We start from the raw sequence: 25,761 nt of genomic DNA, 5'->3' as shown, positions 1-25,761 counted from the left end.
AAGAAGCTCTAGCTCCACCAATCTTGAGTTGGATGCTGTCTTGATGATGAAATAAAAATGTCTCAAATAATGATTATTAATAATTTCTCAATAAGTCTATTTTGTGCCAGACACTGCCCTAAGTGCTCTATGTACGTTATTTCTAATTCTCAAAATTATCCTGCTTGGTAGAGATTAGGTTGCAGAGATAATGTTCTCTATAATGCTCAGGTACAAGAAATGGCACCTTTCTTTATTTTTCTAAATCTAGAAAGAAGTTTCCTCTCTGTAAAATGATAAGAGTCAATCTCAGTCATACTTTCCAATTATAAAACAAGTAAAAACAAAGGTAATTTGTTGGAAAACAGGGAAGGCCTTCTAACCTTCAGGACATCAGGCCCCTGATCGCAGCCTACATGATTCATTGAGAGGCAAGAGGTTCCATTTGATCCATGACTAGCATGGACATGTAATGCTCCCTGTGACTTCTCAGGCCATAGTTCTTAGTCCTCCTGATATCCGTGAACTAGCCCTTTCACAAGCCCTAAACCCCTCACTGAAAACACTGCCATCTTTCCTATCTACAGGAATGAATCCCTCTTCTTTTTCCTAGGGTAGACTTCCTCTGCCTCATCAACTCTGCATTCTAGCCCCTATCAATTTTCCAGAAATCTTAGTGAGAGGTTGTCATGTTGGGGCTTTGCAACTTCTGTAGTAAGCCATGCCTTGAGGCAAGTGCATCCACTTACCTTCTTGGGACAGAAAATAGCAAGAAGAAACACAGGTCAGTATATTATCAGATTATCCTGCCATATTCAGATGATAAAATGGGTTCAGAGAGGTTTAACAAGTTGCCCAAGATCACAAATTTTTTAGTGGTAAAGATTTAATTCAAACCTAAGTCCACTAGCTCCAAAGTCTAGAGAATTTTCTACCATTCCCATTAACCCATCCTAGGAAAACTCAAGGCATACCGCAGGTCTAAGAGACTTTTTATGGTAATAGGAAATAAATCATCCTCAATAAATGAATATTTGACAGATTCATTGAAATCCAGGTCTTATACAATCTTTTCACTACATATCTTCAATGGTTACCCAAGCCTGGTATTCAAATAGCTACTTTCCACTTATACAAGCACACATACACACATAAAATTAAAGAATTGTTAAAATCATTAATTTGCAGTATCAGTTTGCAACTAGAATTCTTTTTTTTTATTTTTTTATTTATTTATTTATGATAGTCACAGAGAGAGAGAGAGAGAGGCAGAGACACAGGCAGAGGGAGAAGCAGGCTCCACGCACTGGGAGCCCGATGTGGGATTCGATCCCGGGTCTCCAGGATCGCGCCCTAGGCCAAAGGCAGGCGCCAAACCGCTGCGCCACCCAGGGATCCCTGCAACTAGAATTCTGAAGTCACCTATCTAATGTAGTAATCTTATTGAGAAGCATAAACAATTAAATCTCATTTGACTCATCTTAATGACAGCCATATAAAGATTTCCAAGTTCAGAACTTAGTCACAGAAATATCTGAATATTTCCCAAGAAGACAGAGAAAGGTTTTAATACAACAGAACATCATTTGCCTTAACACAAATTCGATCACTATTAATATAAATGATGGTAACTTCAGAAGGTCTGAGTTCTAGTCCCTCCTCTGACAATAGTTATATTAACTTTGAGTGAAGCATAATCTCTTTGGCTCTCGTTACTTTCATCTGTCTTTGTAGTTCTCACATTTTCTAATTCTACATTTCTGAAAAAATTGGTATCTCACTTGTAAAATTAATGTTTCTTGGTCCACATTTGCAGTCAATATAGTGTAAAAAAGATGTAACATAATGAGAATCAACTGAAATTCTGTTGCATCCTTTGGAATTAGTCTGGAGTTTTGTAGGCTTTGGTATTCCACTCCCACCAGCAGGCCCATCCCTCTGGAGAAGATGGGATGAAACAGAATGTCTTAGCCCAGAACCATTAAGTACTTGATTTATCTAACTCTCTTTGTTCTGACTCCATGCACTTCAAGCAACACTCTGATGATAATTCATCTGCCAAGTCCTTCAGGGACACAGTGTGATGGTCAGGCTGATTAAGTTTTTGTAGTTTGCATAGATTCTACTTTTCACTATATTTGATAAACTGGAATGTCACTAGATGTTATCCAATAGTTGTTGTATTGACCAAAAAAACTAATTGTCTAGGAAAACAATAAATAAATAAATAAATAAATAAATAAATAAATAAATAAATAATAGTACAGTAGAGGCAGAAAATTTCACTGGCATACACAATGCTGGACTCAAGAGAACCCACTCATCATCTTGCACTTACCTTGTGTGATGTCAAAAGGGGATGGCTTTACCATGGACTTACACAGTCTATAAGTGGCCATTGAGGTGCAGGAAAGATTTCCTTGATATTGACAGATGCAGAGGACACAAGGTAACATTCCACAGATGCCAGTTTGGATTTTCTCATCTGATGACCTAAATTAGGCCCTGACTTTCAAATCTGCAATTCAATCTGTTCCAGAATGCATGCTCTAGAACAACAACTTCTTCTTCTTCTTCTCCTTCTCTTTCTTCTTCTTCTTCTTCTTCTTCTTCTTCTTCTTCTTCTTCTTCTTCTTCTTCTTCTTCTTTTCTCTTTCTTCTCCTTCTCCTTCTTTTTCTTTTAAATCTCAGGTATAGAATTTAGTGATTCATCACTTATATACAACACCTAGTGCTCATCACTACAAATGCCCTCCTTAATACCCATCACCCATTTAACCCATTCTCCTCACCCATCTCCCCTCCAATAACCTTCAGTTTATTCTTTTGTTAAGATTCTCTCCCCCCCCCACTATGTTCAATTGTTTTGTTTCTTAAATTCCACATATGAATTAAATCAAATAGTATTTGTCTTTCTCTGGCTTATTTCACTTAACATAATGCTATCCAGTGCTGTCCATGTTGCTGTAAATGGCAAGATTTTGTTTGTTATGGATGCGTAATATTCCATTACATATATATATTTATAAACATAGTTATATATACAGTTATATATGTAGTTATATATATCACATCTTTATCCATTCATCAATTGATGGACATTTGGGCTCATTCCATAGTTTGGCTATTGTCAATAATGTTGCTATAAACATCAGGGCACATGTACTCCTTCAAATCAGTTTTATTTTAATGCCTGGGTGGCTCAGCAGTGAAGCGTCTGTCTTTGGCTCAGGGCATGATCCCGAGGTCCTGGGATTGAGTCCCGCATCAGGTTCCCTGCATGGAGCCTGCTTCTCTCTCTGCCTGTATTCTGTGTCTCTCATGAATAAATGGATAAAATCTGTAAAAAATGAATCTGTGTTTTTGTATCCTTTAGGTAAATTCCTAGTAGTGCCATGCTGGTTCATATGGTACTTCTATTTTTAACTTTCTGAGGACTTCCATACTATTCACCAGAGTAGCTGCACCAGTTTGCATTTCCACCAACAGTGTAAGAGGGTTGGTTCCCCTTGTTCCCCATCTTTATCAATATCTATTGTTTCCTGTGTTGTTAATTTTAGCCATTCTGATAAGTATGAGATGCTATCTCGTTGTAGCTTTGATTTGTATTTCCCTGATGAGTAATGTTGAACATCTTTTCATGTGTTGGTTAGACATTTGTATATATCTAGTAATAATTAGCTATGGCTGAGGTCAAAGACATTGCTGCCTGTGTTTTCCTCTAGGATTTTGTTGGTTTCCTGTCTCATGTTTAGGTCTTTCACCCATTTTGAATTTATTTTGTGTATGGTGTGAGAAAGTAGTCCATTTTCACTCTGTAAGTGGCTGTCCAGTTTTCCCAACACGATTTGGTGAAGAGACTATCTTTTTCCCATTGGATATTCTTTCCTGCTTTGTTGAAGACTAGTTGACCATTTAGTTATGGGTCCATTTCTGGGTTTTCTATTCTGTTCCAATGCCCTATGTGTCTGTTTTCATGCCAGTACCATACTATCTTGATCACTACAGCTTTGTAATAAAATTTGAAGTCTGGAATTGTGATGTTCCGCTCTGCTTTCCTTTTTTAAGACTGCTTTGGCTATTTAGGGTCTTTTGTGGTTCCGTACAAATTTTAGGATTGTGTGTTCCAGAGCGCTGTGAAAAATGCTGGTGTTTTTGATAGGGACTGCATTAAATGTGTAGATTGCTTTGTGTAGTATAGACATTTTAACAATATTAGTTCTTCCAATCCATGAGTATGGAATGTTTTTCCATTTCTTTGTGTCATCTTTAATTTCCTTCATAAGTGTTTTTACAGTTTTAAAGCATACTAAATGTGCTGGCTCGTATTACCTAGCTTTCTATGTTACTGATTTGATCTAGCTTTAACTCCTAGGTCCCTCTTGGGTACTGATTTAATCAAGTTACTTAACTTTTAACCAGCATTTCCAAATCTTTATAATGAGCATAGCCATCAGATTGGTGTTCAGATAAATGAAATGACGTGTAATGTACATTTAGTACAATGCCTAACACATAATGAGTGCTCAATACATGTTGCCTATAATAATAACATTAAAAAGTTACCATTCTAATTGTTATTACTGCTGGGCAATGATGATCAGCATACTGTGAATTCCTTATTTGTCCTGGAGGACAATGGTCCTTATTTGACCTTTGAGGACAGAAATGGGTCTTATCTAATAAGTCTAACCTTAGTGTAAGGGATAAGACATGGTAAGCCTCCATAAATATTTCTTGAATAGGATGTGTACTGAACAGTAGTATAAAACTAGGGATTGCACCTCTATTCCCACCCTATCCCCTAAGATATCCCCAGAAGCCCTTTAACAGTAAGCAAATATCCAATCTCATGAAGCTCAGCCCATGCTTGTTTTCATCTGCAACATTCATGTGATCTTTCAGAACACACCATCCTCTACTCTCTCAATAAAGCAATTCACTAGTCCTACCACCACCCGTGGTACTCTATCCTCACCCCCAGCAGATGCATGCATCCCACAATCATTTCTCCTCCTCCTCTTCTTTGTTGATACCAGCGTCTCTGATCCCCAAGCCCCTATCTACAAAATTTCAAAAGTAAGTAGGGAATTCCAAAATACGGCAACACATCATAACAGTTCTCTAGGGCTGCCATAACAACAAAGTAACAGACTGGGTGGCTTAAATGAAAGGACTTAATTCCCTCACAGTTCTGGAGGCTTAAAGTCCAAGCCAGCTGCATCCAGGCCTGAGGCGGTGGCCACGTGACACCAGGAGCCACTTAGTGCCCCTTTGGATCTTGAGCAGAGAAGCAAGGCTTGGGGGAGGAGGGGGCTGGGAGCTGATACTGAGTGCCTGCAGCATCTACTCTGTCTTCACTATTCAGAACTTGTAACTAAAATATTTAAAGAAACTGATTTTAAATGCAAATTAAAGGGCAAATGTTCTCAAAAAAAAAAAAAAAAAAAAAGGTGTTGCCATGTCCAGTTTCCTCTGAGGTGTCTCTCGTTGGTTAGCAAGTGGCCACCTTCTGTGTCTCGACATGATCTTTCCTGTGTGTGTCTGTGTCCTAATCTCCTCTTCTTATAAGGACATCAGTAATACTGGGCCAGGGCCCACCTTAATGACCTGATTTAATCTAAGTACCTCTTTAAAGTCAAATACAGTCACAATTCTGTTAGAATTTTAACACATGAATTTGGGGGTGAAAGGAGGGGAGGCACATTTTAGCCTATAACACACACCAAGAGTTTCTTTTGGTTACCAAAAGATCCTGAGGCTCTGTAAACTCTTAGTCGATGACCAATAGAGAAACAGAGAAAAAGGTTCATTAGAAGCCAAAATGCAATCACATGATATCAATAAATGGTTCCTCCAAATGTCTCCATGGAAAGGCATTTGGACTGTCATTAGCTAAAGGGTTTCTACCATAATACTTGTGAGGACTTTGTGATACTAATGTAGCAAATGGAATTTCTACAGGTTCACAATGAAAAAAAAAAATCACTGGGGAAAGGTGAAAATTCTAAAGGAGGCTATAGTTGACCCTTGAACAACGCAGGGATTAGGGGTACCAACCTCCCTTGCAGTTGGAAATCCATGCATAACTTTTGACTCCCCCAAAACTTAACTATCAGTAGCCTACTCTTGACCAGGAGCCTTATCAATAACATAAACAGTCAATTAGTACATATTTTCAATGTTATATGTATTATAAACTCTATTTTTACAGTAAAGTAAGCCAGAGAAAGGAATGTTATTATGGAAATCATAAGGAAAATACATTTACAATACTATACTATAAGCAATCTGTGTATAAGTGGACCCATGCAATTTGAACCATGTTGTTCAATGGCAACTGTAGTTGCTAAAAGATGCTGGCAAGCTAAAGGCCAGAATTTTCTTATTACTAAACAGCCCCATACTGACAAAATGTAAGTCACCATTAATTAGAATTTTTGTAAAACATCCAGCTTTACAAACATCAAGATTCTAAACCTGCTCTCCTTTATTCCCAAAAGCATCACTTGTCATGGTGCCAGATTTGGGCTTTACTTGTTCCGGAAGGCTTTCTTTAGGCAGAAGATGGCAAAAGAAATTAACTGCATAAACCTAAATACACCGAAAAGCAAAATAAATAGGAGATACTGTGAAATGGTAAATGTCCTGATTTTGAGCTATTTAATTAAGCTTCAAAACAAAAAGGGAGCAATGAGCTTCTTCCCCTCGGAAACAGAAATAGCAGAGACCACTTTTGTGTTTACACTGAAACAGGTCCACTGAGCATCCTCTATAAACATTAAATAATGATCCCATAATATCAAAAATGAAAACCTCTTATTATTTATTGAACTGGATCCCATGCTCACAGGAAACCTGGTGAATGAGATTCTCAAAGGGCTTTATAAATGCTCTCTCATTATTGTTCACCTTTGTTTGAAAAGGTAAGCATATCATCTCCATTTCAGAGTTAGGGGTTAAGACAAGGGTTAGGCAAATTATATAAAGTTATACCAAAGTCTGCCAATGATACAGACCAAGGTCTGTTACTGCTCGAGGACTAAAAAAACAAATCTCTCTTTGAAACATTAAGCAACTTACTAATTATTTTTAGGAGGGCTTTTCACAAAAATATATTTTATCTGTACATCATGGTCTGGAAAGAAAAGTCACAAAATAATAACTGTGCGAAATAAAAAAACCAGTGTGGTTTCCGGAACGCTTTCTATTCTATGGACCCACCCATGAGGCTGGAGATTTGAAATGCTATTTTAAGTCTCATTTTCCTTCAGAAGCTAACCTCTGTGGAATAAAAGACTGTTAAGGGGGAAAAAAATCTTTTCTGTCATTTGACTTTAACTTATGATAAATTAGCTTCAACTAGTTTCTTAGAAAATTGCCCAAGAAATGACTACAGAAAATTAAATACCAAGACTTCAAAGAGGCAAACACACAGCCTTCAAATTCCGACCTCAGAGAATAATCCTCCCTTTCTCATGCTTTGGATAGATGTGAGTAAAGAAATCGGACTAGGGCATGGTAATGAACCATCTTTCAAATGACTTTTCTATCAATCTTCTTTTCAAAGGGTAATAAAGTGATGATTATTTCTAGGCAGTTTCTGGGAAGTTATCATCTCATTTCAACAGTCCCCAGTAAGAAGGACTGTACTCTGGTATCACAACAATGATAAGGGCAAGAACTGGTTGAGAATTCAATAGACAAGGTATAGGTTGTTAAAAGCTATTTCCTGGAAAATTAAAACAGAGAGAGATCAAAAGAATTGTGTTGGGTCTTAAGGAATTGGTAATCATTCCCTCCTAGATTAAAAATGCAAATCTGATTTATTACCTAGTGAACAAAATCCATTACCATTTGAAGGTTTTATTATTTCTTTCAACAAATAATGTTGGAAGCTTATAATGTGCCATGTTTTGTGCCAGATGCTAGTGGCTGATGGAGAGACAACAGACTATGATGGGGCATTTGTATCATGCCTTCTAGACCCTCAGTGGCCCATCTCGTCTAAAACCGGTTAACAAACACCAAGAAAATAAAATTATTTTTTTAAACATTCAGTAAATGGTTGCTTGGGAAGTCTTAGTCACCTAGAACTTGTTTTGCAAAGCCACAGGAAATAACAATGAGGAAGAAACACCCAAAACTATATCTGATCTCATTCCCCAGAGTGGACAGAGGCTTTAGGATGTCATGGGGCAGAAGTCACTCCAGGAACATACAGCCTCCTGGAAAGGAGTATGTGTACACAAGATGCCCTCAGAAAGGACTCCTGGGAACCCGGTTGCTTCTCTGATCCCCCAAGTCAGATCCCATCTGTGAGATGGGCTTTGTGCTCATGCAAAGATTGTAGACTTTGTTTTTCCTCAGTGGTTCCTAAAACCAGCCCTAGCTAGGTCTTCTTTTTGCCCTAATTCACGTATTCCAGTCAGAACCTACTACCCATTGGCAGAGGCAGCATGGGACACGTCACTGGATCCAACATTCTCCACAGAAATCAGGGCTCTTTTTTTTTTTTTTTTTTTAAGTATTAACCAGAAATCCAAACTTGGTACCAAAGGAAAAAAAAAAGAAAGAATCACAAGACATAAAGCTTTTTACGGGCAAAGAAATGCTCTGTTCATTGATCCTCATTGCTCACACAGTACAGAGAAGGCACTTTGGTAAAAGTCTGACTGAATAAAATAAAACTGACCGAATGAATGAATGGACATCCACCCTTCTGTGGTCATGAATCACTCAAAAGTCATGACTGTCACATCAGTATTTGCATGCAAGCAATCCTATGGGGATCTCTGATCAGCACTTCATCTTTATAAGTATATTATTTTGGTGGCTTTTCTGAAAGAAAAGAAGAGGAAAAGAAAAGAAGAGAAAAGAAAGGAAGAGGTACAACACAGGCATTTGAAATCACAATGCATTTGTTTTCAAGTTCCATGCCAGGTGACAAATATTTGACCAATCAATGAATGCCTTTAGTTTGGCTCTTGGACAGTAAAACTGCCTCTTTCCACAGTTCAGTGCAATAGATCCCTTAGTGATTTGCAGAATAGGATAAAGCAGTTAGGTCCTGAAAAAAAGCGTTTAACATTTTATCCCCATTGTCAATCTAGAAATCACCCAAATGTCCTGCCCACCACCACTTCCAAGACCAAAAGTAAAAGGGGTACAAATTAGTTTCTTGCAAATTGCCTAAGAACCAACTGCAACCCTTGGCAAATTAAATCTGTGGCTCTCAAGCCCTGTGTGCTCAGGCCACATGTCCCCTGAGGTATAACCTGGAAATACAGGAAGGTGGGTTAAGCAAACCAGCTCATGTTAAGGCTAAAGATAAAGAGGAGTTTCAAGCCCTTCCACTCTCTCCTGTGTGAAAGTCCATGCTTGTTCTGCAAAAGAGGGTGCAAAAGAGGGATGGCTGCTTCCCCAAAGGTTCTGTGCAGTGCACCGTCCTGGGAGCCTTCCTCTGGGCCTCAGAAACTGATTGGCGTGTTCTGAGGCCTAACTTAAAATGCACCCCGGGGCACTCTTTTAAGCCACCAGCGTTCTGCACTGGAACGAAGTGAACACCTTCAAAGCGAGTTTTCAGTAAGAAACCCCATCTTTCCCCAGAGGACCTGATAGAGTAACTTAGCCCATGATATTATATGCACAGCTTTGGAAAAGAGAGTCGTGTTTTAGAGGTTGGCCTAGTCAATGCTAACTGATAGTACCCCTGAGCTTAAGGGAAGAGGAAATACTTCTTTGGTAATTCCTAATTCTGCATATCCTCATTCCCCTTTAAGAAAAAAAAAAAAATATATATATATATATAAAATATATATATATATTTTAAAAAGCATGCAGGAGCATTTGTTTTAGATTTCCTTTCTCCTTTCTTCCAGAAAAAAACCTGAAATGTCCAGGCATCCTGTGATTTACCAATAAAAAAAAAAAAAAAAAAAAACCTCAAATGCATCTAGATTTCACCAGGATACTACCTTTTTAACTGGTGAGACCGTGCAGGAGTATGGTCTCATCTGTGCAAACACATCCCATTCCCCATTCCATTGCTTTGCTGGTTGTTGCTATTCAAAGCCCTCTGCCGTGGGAAAGGAGAAAGGAAGTCAGATGGTTTTTATATCCACGTCCACACAAAAACACAATATGCGGATGAGGTAACAAACAGCAGTGGGGGCAAAGAGTCAGCACACACAGTGAGAAAATAAATTAAATTCATTTCCCTGGTTCTTTGGTGTCCACCCCCCACCCGTCCTGCTCCAGGGGTTCTAAGCCACCAGCTAAAGCAATGAGGTAGGAAGGAGCAGTCTTCCCACTGGATCATCTGAGTGTCTTCCCACCAAACTGCAGGAGGATGAGCGCATGCAGAGCACCATGCGCCCAGGTCAGTATCTGGAAGAACCCGTTCATCAGACACCAGTGAGGTCTTTCAGCAGGTGAGACTTGAGGCTCAGAAGGCGTGTCTCAAGGAGGGCCACAGGGTAAAGCCATCCTGACAGAGGCTCTGGTGTCACCTACGTTACTCCAATCCATCTCTGTTGCCAAAGATTTCATGGGAAGGAGGGCAACGGCTGGAATCCTCTCGCTTCTCCTTCTCTTTTTACAGTCGTGTGACATCTTCTGGAGAGTTCCTCTCCGTATTCCTTGCCAGAGCCCCCTCCGTGGGTTCCATTTTGATATCAAGTCCAAAAGTGGAAGTTATCCTTCCAGGGGAATAGTCATTTCTTTTTAAATCTGCAAGGAAAACAATGAAGACAGTTACAGGGAATCCTCAAGAAGGCAGTGTCCACACGGATAAAATGAATTTTAGGTCTGGCCAAGTGCTAAGAAAGGACCCTGCTTGCTTCCTCAGGTGGCAGATATGTGAAACTCGAGCCCTCCATGTCCAGACAACCCCTCTCCCCCGGCCCCAGAGTCCATGTGCCACCCTAACTCCCTAGTGCTGCTGTAAGGGCAGGGGAGGGAAGATGTGATTGCTAGATTCCACACACTGTGCCCTAGAAGGCACAATCTGGCTGGAGTTGAGTGAGGCCAGCCTGGAAACAGGGCATTTTCATTGCTCAAAGATGCACAGGACCAGGTTGTAATGATTAAGTTTGTTAACCTTAAATGTATATTCCCAATATTATTTTTTAGTGTTAAAAGGGGATTATCTGGATATAAAACTAATACATATTATAGTTAACTGATAACCAACATTTGTTGGACCTATCCATATATTGCTTCAATCTTCACATCAATTTTAGGAACTAGGTGTTATTAAACTCAGTTTATGGATGAGAAAAATCAAGGCCTGAAGTTCCCTTGCTAGTAAAACGCATTAGTGGGATATGAGCTCAACTATCTGGCTCTGGATTCCATGCTTTTATACTCTATTCTGAACTACCTTTCCTTAAAGAGAGGGAGAAAAAAAAAAAGGAACATAATCAAGAGCAAAGAAATATCACCTGCAGTTCTGTTTTCCTAACTAAGCTTTTTTTATATTCATATTACCAAATGTCTGAATAAATGGGGATATTCCTAATTTCCACTTAAATGCATTAACTATAGTGTTGAAAGAAAACAAAAATTAAGTCCATACGTGGAGGAATTATTGAGTTACTCAACACCCACCATCATGGGTTAAAAAAAAAAAAATGATCTCAACTTTAATCATGCAGAAGAGCTAACTTGAGCTCACGGATGGAAGCAGCGAGTTATGCCTCCCGCCTCCTGTTCTCCCGGCTGATCAGATACAGTCCCTGTGTCTTCCAGAGAGGAAGCCCCTGGGCAGCACGTCCAATGTGTTGTGGACTGATCTCTTTGCCCAAGTCTGCCATGCCACTGTGAGACTGGGTTCTGAGCTGCCCCAAGATGAGAGTGACGGTCCCCCTCTCTGCCACTCCAGTCCGATCTGCCCACCCCACCGCCTCCCCCGTTGCCAGCCCTGGCTGGCAGGCTAATTCCCACTGGAACTAGAAGCCTGCTCCCAAGCCCCGTCTTTGACTACGCCATGCCCATGAGAGCTTCTCGACCTCCTACCTCTATCTCCAACAAGATTAGAAATTGCCCTTCTTTGTTGTAAATTTACACCTACTCCATCCCAAGCTACAAAGGATGATGATCTTTTACTGATTTCCGATTCCGGGCTTGGTCATTTATTCTTAGGCAGGAAGGGCTACTCTGCTTAAAATGTGAGATTCCGGTCTAAGGACAAGTTTGGTATGACCTAAGAAAAATAGTGAACAAGCAGGGACGGACATGAAGCATCCATTCTGGAATAAAAGAGAAGAATTCGACAGAGCTGGGACTGCCAGCCTGGGGACACAGACGTCCAGCTGCTTGCTTTTATGCTAAGAATATTTGTCTGCGGTGACTATATCAGTTCCGGAAAAAGTGTGCCATATTATCAAATCAGATTTTTGAAAACATGCATTGCAATATATGTTTAACGTGGCAGGTTTTTTGTAGTGAACGGCACTACTTTAATTGACAGCTGTTGTGTCCCCAGATCCTTCATGGTCCCAAGTGTCCAATGAGTAAATAAGAATTGAAATCCTAAAAAAAAAAAAAGAATTGAAATCCTGTGGACGCCACACAGGACTCAGAACAGGAGGGGTGGGGGTAGGGGAACCCGCCTCCGTTCAATTTTACCCCAATTAAGTCAGTAAACCTCTCCCCTTGGAGAGACTGTGACAAGAATTGGGCCCAATGTTGTTTTATCACATTTTGGCAGAACCTGAAGTAAATCCCCAGTCCTTGTAATCCCTTCAGAGACTTGAGAAATTTGCAGTCAGAAAGTCAGGCCTCGACTGTGAATGAGATAAAAATGTGATTGAGATTTTCGACTCTATCCCAGGTTACAATGGATGTTGTTCTAGGAGAGATTTACTCAGAGAGAAATAGAATTGTTCGGGGCATACCCGGGAGTTTGAGCTTCCGGCAGCAGGAGTTGCAACGATGTTTTGCAATGAAGTTTCTAATTGCATCTTCCCCTAAATTGGCTGGTCCAAACACCATTCCTCTTGATCTAGAGGAAATATCAGAATATCAATGAGATCACAGCGGAGGAAAAGGAGCTCAACTAGGATTCTCGGAGATACCGAGCAGTATCCCATAGTAACCCAGTAAACTTGAAGGAGCCAACAAAGAACTGAGCGCTTTGGGGAAGCAACTATGTTAGGTTTGCAAATTTAAAATTCAAATGCACTTCAATCTTTGTACCCAACTCCAAGACCTGCTGTGAAACTCATTTCAACGCTAATCTGATAGAAGAGTGAATTTTCTATGTACCCGCAGTAGAACAAAATACAGTGAGACCCTTTGCGATGCATATGGGGTGAGAGAATGACATTCATCACCAAATGTTCTTTCTACTCGAGTACCCGAGTACCCGAAAGGTGAGGTGAGACGTAAAACAAACTTGTTATCAGAACACACCTTCTGAAAAGATTCACATACACTGTTTCCAACCCAAAATACTTTTCAGAAGATAACTGACGTCTTCAAAAATAAATGCCTGACAAAACCCTACTTCTAGTACTCACAGCTCTTGCGACAGTTGGTTCTTATCCTGCAAACTGCTCTAGCTGGGCTCCTTGGGGGAAAGACAAGACCACGAGGACACAGTGACTTTGTGGACGTAAACTACATATGCTACGTGTAAGTGACAAAATTATAAACAGACCAGCACAGATGAGGCACATTTTGAACACTCCAGAACACGACAGATCCCTAGAGGATTCTAGGATCGATGTTCATCCATGGTTAGATCCTGCACGACGCTTTTTTCAGGCTGACACTCCGCACACCACGGAACAGAGCACACCAGGGACACTCCCAAAGAGACTTCATGAAAGGTAATATTTTATTTTAATGACATGCAGAGTGGAAACAGCACATTCTAAAATCTGAACTCAATTACCACTCTTAAATACCACGTCTTAAGAAAAAAGAAAAAGCAAACTCTCACAAAAGGAAACAATAAACTTCGCTTCTGAGGAATGTGGTTTTTCAAAAGGGACGTGGTGTAAAAATGGACTTTTTTCCATCTGAGTATTGAAACATTTATCTCAATTTCCACTTCCTTTTGGCAGAACAACAGTAGCTGCTCTGAAGATGTGCCAAGCTCAGAATGAGGGCTGATGTCAGTTTGCTCTCGGATTGCCTCGTGGCTCCGAGGCGAGGAGGTGGAGGAAATCTCTGGGGAAGACAACGTGAACAGACACCCGGGATTAACTTTCCTGGTCACTCAATCGCCCTTACAAAGTGCGGCTCTGCTGGTATCTACCCGGCTGCATAAGCTGCCTCTTGTTCACTACTCCTCTCCTTCAGAGCATCTGCTAAGGAACCACTTTAATAAGACGAACCCAAATGTGGCAAAAAATATTTGTAAAAAAAGATAGAACCACTTGCAATTTAGTACCAGAACTCTTATGATGCCGCTGGAGTGAAAAATAAAGGTGTTGTTTCAGCCATTCAGATGGAAGCATTCCTTTTCTATTCTCTCTAGACCCTGCTGGAATACTCCACTCCTGCATTCCATAATGTCATTACTTCCCCCCCACCCCCACCCCACCCCACCCCTAGAAAATCAAGAAAACCCCCAACTTAGAGGGTTTTCCTGATTCTCAGATAAAAGTGGTAAACTAGATAATTTCCCTCTCTGAGCTCTGTGAAAGTTAACACAAAAGGATCAAAGTGTCTCTGAAATGTCTACACGAGAGGTGTGACCACTCCCCGTGTAGGATAGATGGGGAAGGAGTCATGGAAACACCTATTTGTAGCTATCGGGTCTACGATCCTAGCATGGCCTACAGACTTCCAGTCTCAGTTAAAAAAACAAAAACAAAAACAAACAAACAAAAAACCAAAAACCTGTTTTCCAGATTTTCCACAGCACAGGAAAAGCAAGTGGTAGCTTGGTTCTACAATTAGTGCCATGTATACACAGTTACTAAAGATCCTGTAATCACCATCATTTTGCACTTGTCAAAGGCCCCAAACCATCAAGGCAGGAAGTGGAAAACAACCCCAGACGGCCAGTAACTGAGGTTGCCTCCACTGAGGCTCAGTGACCTGAGGAAGTGCATTAAGTGGCCAGAGAGGGCTTGGGAGGAGCCAGATGACCATGTCTTCACACACACAAGTGTGCTCAGGGATAACTGGCACTACACATAATATCAGAATCTGTACCACAAACACACACACACACACACACACACAAAAAAAATCCAAAAAAACACAACCCTCTTCTCCTTTGGTAGAGGAGTCTGTCCTCTCATTGACTTCTTATCCTCATGGGCAAGTTAGTTCACCATCTTGACTGAGATTCAGCTTTCTCATTTGGGATCGGGGACAGAAGAAGCCTCCTCCAAACGTTGTTCTTAAGGGTAAAGCAAACATGCGAACGCGCTTGCTTAGGCACTTCTCAAACTACAGTTTATACCAAATCACCTGCGGATCTCACCAAAATTCAGATTCTGATTCAGTAGGTCAAGGGAGGGTCTTGAGAGTTCGCAGGTCTGACAGTGTCCCAGATGGTACTGCTGTTACTGGTCTATGGCCTGTGCTTCCTGTAGACCACACGGCACTCAAAAACGCGTGTGTTGGTGAACCAATTAGACATCACCTGCCACCACTATGATAAAAGTTACCTTACCCAGGAAAACCAACTGCACCCAAAATTAGTAACCTCATGAAACCAGGCAGGCTACAGCCATCCTACCAATTTCCAAAGTTCCTATCTTCAAGTCATAAACGATAGTTTGCCATAAGACAAGAGGTGCCCATTCTTGGTTGCCCATCAGAACCACATGGGGAACTTCTCGAAAAATATAGACATCAGAGCCCCATCCTCAGAAATCTTGATGTGATACTCATTCTCAGAAGCTTTTCCTTTTCTTTCCTTTTTCTTTTTTCTTTTTTTCTTTTTTTTTAGTTTCCTCAGTGACCTTAATAGAAATTGAGACCCACTGGCCTACAGAACACAATTAAAATACTCAACTGGGATAATATAATCCTCTGAATTCTAAAAGTTGGAAACATTCAGGTCATATTAAATGATATATATCAAGGTCGAAATGTAATAGATGATGGAGTGTACATAAACTGGGTTCATTCTATAGGCAAACCATTTTTCACTGCAAAATTATGAAGGAAGTACCAGGTTCCTGGTTCCCTACAAACCCGTGGGCACACAGGGCTATTGAAGAAATAATAATAATATCCTTAGCTAAAAACACTTTAGCTCTGCTAAAACAAAAAAACCAATAAAGCCTTTTTCTGAACCCTAAGGGTTACAACATGAATTCCATGCTCAAATATCATAGGAGTTGGATGCATAGGGGTATTATGGCTCACCTTTACCTTCTCTAACTCATCTAGTCCAAAAGAATAGCTAATATTACTTCTAGATGGACCTCTTTGCCTACAGATAAGAACATATTTAGAGGAAATCACCGAGGAAAGGAATAGAGCATTAAAGCAATGAATGGTTACAATGTGAGTGCTGTGGAAGAAAAGTAAAAGTTTCAGATTTTATTTTACAAACATTTCCCATCTATGTAATTTCTTTTATATATATTTTTTCTACAATCCAGACATGTACAGCAACAAAGAAGTAAAAATACCACGTGCTAGCAGTTCTCAAAGTGTGCTCCAGGCAGGCAGCATCGGAATCATCTGGGAACTTGTTACCTTATTTGACCTCACCCCAAATCTGCCGAATCACAAACACAGCAATATGTGTTTTAACAAGCTCTCCCGATTGTGATGGAAGCTCATGTTTGAGAACCGCTGTCGTCTGCCATATTGATCAGTCCTTAATCAGCACCAACACTACTCTGTCCTCCAACTTTCTCAGAAGAACCTTGGACCCTCTGCTGCCAAGTTTTCCCAAAAGCCTATATATGGGATCAAATGCCCACGGGAATTCAGAGGCCAGGCAGACAATTCATTCTTCTACATAATTTAAACTGAATTCCCGAATTAAGTCAGACAATCTGATGCTTCATACATAAGCCCCATTGTTTTGAACGCTTGTAGATTTGCTGTTACTGACTAGCACACTCTACGCCTTTCATTTTATAGGCATGTGATAGAAGACCCAGCCCATGACAAGAACGCAGGGACTCTGTTGTGAGCACAACAAGGGAAGCTGTGTTTCTCCTATGACATTGCTTCCTGGTCAAAGCCTATAGATACTGAGCTTACCCCATACTTCCCATTTGCTTGGGCCACCAGAAAACTCAGAGTTAAATTTGCAACAAAATCCTAGTTGCTGCATTGGTCTCTATACTTTCCATTTATGTGTATTAACTTCAAATTTCATCTAATTTTATTTCCATATGTTCTTTTTGCCCCTCTGTCCTCATCTATGCATTTTTCTTTATAAAAAAATTTATTGTAGTGGATATAGATATATAGATATCCAACACAGATATCCAGCCTATAGGTAAACATAAGCCATCTCAAAATCTTTCTAGGATCTAGGCAAGAAATATATATGTTTAGAAATTAATTTTTAAAAGCCGTGTACAATGTGTGAAGTGCAATTTTCTAAATGATAACATCATAAATCAACTTACTGTTTGTCTTCAGGTTTTATAACAGATGGATCAGTCAAATTTTCTCCAACACCTCCAAAGGAAAAATAAAATACATTTAACAAATGGGGATTTCATTTCCTCAGGAATTCAAGTAAATAATAACCAAATCTTAATTTCTTTCTTTAAACTTACATTCACCCTGTAGTAAATTCAACATTATGTGACTTCAGTGTGCCATAAAAATTATTCAGGTGAGCCTGAAGATTTTAGTAAATTCACTGTCTCCCGCAATCTCCTGTTATGCCATAATAAACTTCGAGGCCACAAATGAACGTTTTAGTGTTGTGTTCACAGTTACTGACAGTGGCATCCATCATTCATTTATCATTTGCCTAAACTAGACATTCTAATTATATTCCCTGTAATTCTCAGCAACTAGAAAGGAAAAGTATTAGCATCCTCGTATCCTCATTTTGACAACGAGTACATTGATGTTCAAGAAGATGAAGCAGTCTGTCAGAGACTGCACAGTTCACGAGTGATGATAACAGGATTCGAGCTGAGCCAAAGCTTGTGACCCTCCCATGAGGCTGTGATCTCCGTAGGTGGAGTCCATCAGTGCTCAGCAAGGCGCAAGGGGCTGCACGATTCTGTGGATACAACCTCTGCTCCATTGAAAGCACCTGTCATATGCTACATATTCAGCATTTATAAACAGATTCTTGATCTGGATGCTGGTTACACCTGTGCTTGAGAGGCATGCTTCTGCTGTGTGCACGTCCCTGAACAAATGTTTTTCTTCAATAAGATTTAGTTTTTAAAAAACTGACACCAAAAATAAAATAAAATAAAATAAAAAATAAAAAACTGACACCAAAGCATAAAAGGACAGCACGAATGGAATTTAGTGCTAACACTGATCGAAACGGCAATCGACCTTCAGAATGAATCTGTTATAAAATGCAATTGGAGAGGAGCCGTCTTCCACCAGCAGTAACGTGTACAGACAAGCTGATCAGATGCAAATGCATCATTTGCAACAACTTCAGAGATCAGCCTCTGGTCTGTACTGGTTCTCTTTGCTTGGAAGAGACCAACCTTGCAGGAAAATTATTTAAAAATCATATGAAAGGGGTGCCTGGGTGGCTCAGTTGGTTAAGCATCTGCTTTCAGCTCAGGTCATGATCTCAGGGTCCTGGGATTGAGCCCCAGGCAGGGCTCCCTGCTCAGCAGGCAGCATGCTTCTCACCCCCTCTCTTTCTCTCAAATAAATAAATAATCTTTTTAAAAAATCATATGAAATGTAGAGCTTTATTATGTATTTCTATTTGGTAAAAAAAATATTCATGTTTTCTAACCACTATTTTAAAAAGATTTTTTTTTTTTTTTTGCCATGCTCAGTATGTTTTACCATATGCTAAACTTTTCACAAGGAAATGTAATCCTTATAGTTTGTAGACCTTTCCCCCAAGAAACTGACTTCCTTAGAAAAATAACCCATTTAGGGTAGAGTTTTCAACCATTTTTGCGTCAGGACCCTCTTTGCCAGTCTGGGGAAAATAAGGGAGCCCCTTCTCAGAATAATGTTTTAAAAATGCATAAATTAAATACATAAGATTACAAAGAAAACCAACAATACTGAAATACAGTCATCAAAATCTTTGTTTAAATTGTTCTGCAATACATGTGCCTCTTTATTAACACATTAAATAACAGAATCTAGTGCAAGTCTGTAACTACCATACATCAAGTAATACATATAAACACTGTTTTTGTGATATCTGCCAACACCATAATGTGCTATGTTAATATTGGTAATTGCTATTGCAAATAGTCATGGGTACTGCTAATACCACTGTGGTTTGTGGTCTCCCCTATAATTGAAGGAAATGATGAATTTCAGTTGTAGGTTAGCGAAAATAATGGTGTAATATGTCTTCTCATCAAAGTTCACAAACCCTCTGAATTCTCTTTAAGAGGATCTGGCTTACAATCTCTTCATTCTCTGATTTTGTATAAGGAAAGAAAAAGTAAGGCTGAAAGTCAGGCTCAGGGGGAGGTGTGTAAAATGTGATCTGCTCAGCCTCTATTCTTTTTAAAGAAGTCATAGGAAGGATTGGGTTCTTTATACTGTTCTCATTACACGTACAAGAAGGAAAGCCTAGGCTGACTGCTTTTCCAAAAATGTAGTAAATAAACAGAAAAACAGAAAGATAGTCCAAGTGTCATCAGTAGAGAGACTACAAACGTTAAAAATCCTTTTCATGTTTAAGCTCAGATCTAACTTTAAGCCTGGACTTTGTAGCAATGATAAGCTTTAGGCTGATGGCTAAGGAAACTGTAAATTTAAGCTGAGAATACACATAGTACCTAAGGAGGTCATGTCAACCAGGAAAAAGAAAGTTTATAGGGAAGATTTTGATGTGATCAAAATCACATCAGCTCCAGTTTACTTTAAATCTTGTTGCCTATTATATAGGCAGGAGTCAAAAGGACTGGGTCCTATTCATGGCTCTATCACCTTCTAGTTATGTGACCTGGACACCTCTAATCTCTCTGAATCTCAGTGTTCTCATCTGAAAGTGTGAGTAATAATGGACCTTATCTTACATGCTTACTGAGGATTAAATGAACTGTTGTATACAAGTTGTTTCACAAAGTATCCCACTCAGAGGAAGCCAAAAAAATGTCAACTACTATCTTTATTATCTTTATTCTATCAAGACCTCTTGTAAAATAAAATTCTATTTTCTTACCACTGGTAAAATCATGTTCTGATGATCTCATTTTCCTAATGAATAAATCCCTCTAAAAGAATGAGAGTGGAGTTTCCACAAATCTGTATATCCCTAAACTCAATCTTACGGTTCAAAGCATAACTACTAAATACATATTTTGGGGTCCTCCAATGGCAGAAGGAACATTCTAGAGAGTGATACAATATGAAAGAAAACTAGGCATTTCAACATCTCCATATCCCAATCACACTTATTTACCAACTTTAATAAGGTAAATGCCCATGTGCAGGTGGTATGTTGCATACCCTCACGAGAAACCCAGACACATACATTCTGATTCCAACCACCTTAAGATACATCTGTGAACCTCTAAATCTGTGGAAATAAGTTAACTTCTTTGTAGCAGTAGAATTCATGATGATGGTGTTGATGCAAAGGCTGACTCATTCTGGAAACTGCTTTGTTGGAAAAAAAAATCTAGTATCTCCAAAATTCTTTGAAGAATATAATGAGCTGAAAAAAGGAAAGAAAGAAAGAAAGAAAGAAAGAAAGAAAGAAAGAAAGAAAGAAAGAAAGAAAGAAAGAAGAAAAGAAGAAAAGAAAAGAAAAGAAAAGAAAGAAAAGAAGAAAAGAAAAGAAAAGAAAAGAAAAGAAAAGAAAAGAAAAGAAAAGAAAAGAAAAGAAAAGAAAAGAAAAGAAAAGAAAAGAAAAGAAAGAAAAGAAAAGTCGGTTAAGTGTCCGACTCTTGATTTTGGCTCACGTTGTGATCTCAGAGTCGTGATATCAAGCCCCGCAATGGCTCTACACTGGACATGAAGCCTATTTGGGATTCTCTCTCTCTCTCTCTATCTCCTTCCTTGGCCCCTCCCCCAGCCTCTCTCTCTCTCTCCCTCTGGAAAAAAAAGAAAGAAAGAGAGAGGGAAAAAGAGAATGCTCTAGACCACCTTGAAGTGTAATTGTTTTTCATTGTCATTGCTGGAAATCAAGTGTTGGATTTCATATGTAATGATGATGATGCAAGCCCCACATGTAGGATTTCTAAATGGAAAGAGAGTGGAAAACTATAGTATAATTACAAGTGAGCAGAAACCGGTCAAACCTTTCCTTAGAGTTCAGCTTCCAAGCCCAGTGTGGCAGTTCCTGGCTTAATGATTGGCACTCCCTTGGAAGACAGTAGAAAGGAGAAGAAAAACAAAAGCTGCCAGGATAAACTGCCAGAGTGTTTCTCATTCCACTTTTCCCCCAAAGCACTAGGGAGCCACAGCAAGCTGATGAAGAGTCACTGCCATTTTAATGAGCTACATGGAGATTAATACTAACGACAACAATAATACTGAGGGCTTACTATAGATCAAGAACTTGCCTCATTTCAGCTCCTTAACATGAGAGATTAACAACAAGGTAAGTGCTTAATATTATTTCCCCAATTACAAATGAGCAAAGTGGGACTCTGGGTGGCTGTCCCCTGGTTATACAGCCAATTCATGGTGTAGCCAGGTGTCATACCCCAGCACTGAAACTCCAGGGCTCTTCCTCCAAACTGCTGGTACCAGGCCTCTCAGTCTCTACCTAGTACTACCTGAACAATTATACCATCATCTCTCCAAAAACTAGAAATACTAATCAATTAAATACAAAACTGAACCAAAAACTATGAAGGTATTTTAAGGTATTTTAAACTATGAAGGTATTTTATTTCCCCATTTTTCCCTTCCAACTTGGTTTGGATTAAATATAATAATGCATTAAGTCTTTATCCAAGTGTCTGACAGAAAATAAGTGCTTGGTAAGCATTAGCTAGTAGTTGTAGTTGTATAACTGTTCATAGTTACTAGCATAGGATTCATCTTCTTCCATAAATGCAGGCCTAACCAACTGGCCAAAGCTCTCCAGTAAGTATCTCAATTTCTTCATGCTCATCCTATGAGGCCCACTCTCCTTTTCTTTGAAGGTCAGTGTTTTGACATAGTTTATTTGGAGTGGCCTATTTCTGCAATTCACATAATTGCCCAGTAAAAGAATAAAGTTAATTCCATTTCCCCCCCAAGACTATCAACGCAGCATTTGTTCTGTTTAGTGTCACTTTGGATTACTTAGAGACATAAAAATCCCCAAACATAAACATCATTAAACAAAAACCTATTCAAGTGGAATACAAAACACACTAAAGAGTCATCATTAATTCCTTAAAGTTTTTCTTTGGTTGTTTTTTTTGTTTGTTTGTTTGTTTCTGTTTTTGCTTTTTAAACAACTCCACCCAAAACTCAAAGCACAGACACTCGAATACAGATGAAAACAATCAACCTCTCTCCAACATGAGCTACAAAACCAGATGCTGTGGGCATCAGCATGCTGGGCTTAAATGGATCATGTACTTGCTGGTTTAAAAGCTGAATCATGTTGACTGTTTTAACTTTGTTTATATTGCTTCCCTAAATATTGTGTTTGAGGGTTAGAAATATAACTCAACTCTGTGAACAGTGCAGATCTGAAAAGACAGAGAGACTTATTAATAAAAAGTCTATACACGTCCTTGAACACATGGCACAAATTTCGATCAGAATTTACTGGACATTGCTCGCAATGCCTCAGGATTACATATCTCAGTTGTGCCTAGCCTCCAAGGTTGGCTTTTGGTACAGAATCCCAGGACTGGAGAGATGGGGAAGTCAGAGAGGACAAGGATTATGCCCAATCTGTTTAAATGAACCTATAACATGATTATGTCCTATGAAACTCATAAAGAAATAAAAGACAGTACAGTGAGAAGGAAAGAACATATAGATGGTCAAAACAGCTTCAGTCTGCAACCTGGCTCCCTCTTCAGTAGCTGTGCAACCTTGGGCAAGTTATTTAAACTTTCTGGGCCTACGTTCCCTATAAAATCTACCTTGAGGTGCTGCTTCTGAGATAACTCTTCTGAAAGTCCCTGGCTAAATCCCTTATTTAAACCAAAGCCCCAGTCAGTGAGCCCAAGGACTAAACTTTGACCTGAATACATATTTCGTTCTGTCTGCAAGGAAAGTCTGCTAGAGATACTCTGTTTCGTGCTGCAGGATTATAAGTCACATGTGAGGTGTTGATAGTGGGGAGATGCACTGATCAAAGGCTTCCATTAATTATAAGTGCACTGTGTTACCTCTCTCAGACTGAGTTTGTACTCTTATGAACTGTCATATCAAGGTACACAGCAAAGAGAGCAAGCTAAATTATAAATTGCCAAAGCACTGAGCTCAAAATCAGTACATTTAAAAAGTCTATACACGTCCTTGAACACATGACACAAATTTCAATCAGAATTTACTGGACATTGCTCACAATGCCTCAGGATTATATATCTCAGTTGAAAAATGCCCAGAATTTATACTTTCCCATGTGTATAAATGCATGCTGAAGTGTTATTATGAATATAAGTTCAAGGTGAAGCCATAAAACTAGAAAATTTGGTACAAAAATCATTCCTCATTTAGGGGTGCCTGGGTGGTGCAGTTGGTTGAGCAACCAACTCTTGGTTTCGGCTGAGGTTATGATCTCAAGAGTCTTGAGACTGAACCCCACATGGATCTCTTCCCTCAGCACAGAGTTTGCTTGGATTCTCTCTCTCTCTCTCTCTTTCTCTCTCTCTCTTTCCCTCTACCCCTCCCTGCAGTACTCTTGCTCTCTCTCCCTAAAATAAATTTTTAAAAAAATAATTCCCCATTTAGATAAAAGTTTTAGATGTATTTAAATTTTAGACAGCTAATCATCTGCCTATATTTTTCTCTTGTGCTAAGTCAGAAACAACATAGTAGGTGCTCACAATCATCACCGCACAATGTCTCTGAAATAAATGCCTCAACTCCCTTCAAAGCTAGGTAGAGCAACTCCATACATTACACATCCTAGTTCTTATAAGGTTTCTTGGGCCACCTGTCTGGTTCCTTACACTTTAGACAATTTAAAAAATAATAAATACATTCAGAAAATGGATACAATCTTTCAATTTTCAAATTAAGAAACACACATACACTATCAGGGAATGTCTCCATTAGAATACCTTAATGATGGTTTTACAAAGAAAGAACCAAGGTCAAATGTAGGTGACAACGACATGGACAAACCATCCCTGGTTTGTCAATGTTTCCCAAACTGTACCTCATGTTTGTATGAAGTCTTAGGCTATTAATCACCTTGCAAATCTAAAACCAACAGCTCTCCCCGGGTGTACTCATAGGTCCAGTGAGAGAAAGCCAACATCAGCTCCTCCAAGGTGTTGCTGGGGGCAATTTCATCACCGTTGTTGTTGTTGTACTTCCGGAAGTCTCCTGTCATGTACTTCTCAATGGTCAACCATTGGTTGGCCGAATGGCAGTAGATTAAGAAAACTTCTAGGAACCTGTAAGTGTGGGGGCGGGGGGGAAGGAGGCCACTGAGTCCCCACAAAGCAACAAAGGTAAGACTTACATTACCAAACAGCAGCAGGGGAAATTATCTAACTATGCACATGCCTCACCTTTCTATGGCAGGGACAGAACGCAAAGATTAAGCATTTTCCCCACATTTACCCACCTCCCTTCTCTTTGAGGAGACCTTTCAACTCCTTTATGAGTATCAGACTTAACTTTTCTTACTGTGCTCTATAAAGTTCCTTGTAATTGAAACAATAACACTTTACTATCACCCCCAGCATGAAGTTATATCTGGCTTGCTAAATAAATGCCAGTGTCTTGAGACACTCAAGTGAAAGTAACAAGAGTTCAATCTCAGAAAGTCCCTAATTTCTCTAAGATATCAGGGGAAGAAACTGTGCTTCAAATAGAAATCATTTTCTTCCATAATGTTCCTGGACATTAAGAACTACATCTAGGGTCTTCATGTTTCACATAACTGAGACATTAGTCATGGCCTCTGCCTAAGCTTCTCTTTTCCACTCATTTACGTTCAGTGTTTAAGTCAAGCTATTCCTGAGACATCTAATTCTCTTTTTAACAGAACCATAGAAGAAAGAATCCAAAAATAAGATCATGGAGAACTTCCCCACAGCTCTGGCATTTCTCGTGACTAAGAGGGCTGAGAAGAAATTGAAAGAAATTCCCACTTAAAATGAAGGATCATGGTGCCCATACTCCCTGTACTCACCTTGGTGTGTATGGAATGTTTTGTGGTTTTACTTGGTTGAAGGTATAGATTAGTTTTTGAGCAGCTCGTTGTTGTTGGATTTCCTACAAAATAGGGAGCATCGATGATAAAAAATATTGGTTTGTTATCATATGCATGCAATCAATAATCATAGAAGAACTAGAGGGCCCCCCAGTATGATTTTTAACCTCATTCAGCTCCCACAACACTCCATTTCACTCCAAAACCAAAACCTCTACAAAACAAAAATAACGGAATACCACCACTTTCGGAACAGAATAGGCTGTCCTCTGCATTAAAGATAATCAATGGCCTCCAATCATTACGTATATAATACATACAATTATGTATCTGGGTGTAGTCCAGAACTTTCTTTGACCTATCCCTCTAAGCTCTGGGTC

At 39.4% G+C, this 25,761-nt stretch overlaps 1 protein-coding gene across 1 annotated transcript in view; it reads right to left on the bottom strand.

Annotated features, from left to right (window-relative positions):
- Positions 1–5,975: 5,975 nt before the first annotated feature.
- The window catches only part of TRPM6 (transient receptor potential cation channel subfamily M member 6), a 132,955-nt gene continuing 113,169 nt past the window's right edge, over positions 5,976–25,761 (bottom strand). Inside the window, exons 35-39 of the mRNA XM_038527064.1 lie at positions 25,361–25,443; positions 24,412–24,617; positions 17,544–17,595; positions 12,879–12,985; positions 5,976–10,710 (exon numbers count right to left, since the gene is read on the bottom strand). Coding sequence (XP_038382992.1) covers positions 10,577–10,710; positions 12,879–12,985; positions 17,544–17,595; positions 24,412–24,617; positions 25,361–25,443 — 582 coding nt within the window. The 3' untranslated portion in view covers positions 5,976–10,576. The remainder of the gene's footprint in view (positions 10,711–12,878; positions 12,986–17,543; positions 17,596–24,411; positions 24,618–25,360; positions 25,444–25,761) is intronic.

Source organism: Canis lupus, chromosome 1 (assembly GCF_011100685.1).
Source record: "Canis lupus familiaris isolate Mischka breed German Shepherd chromosome 1, alternate assembly UU_Cfam_GSD_1.0, whole genome shotgun sequence".
NCBI lineage: Eukaryota > Metazoa > Chordata > Mammalia > Carnivora > Canidae > Canis > Canis lupus.
This window is presented reverse-complemented; position numbering and strand designations above follow the sequence as displayed.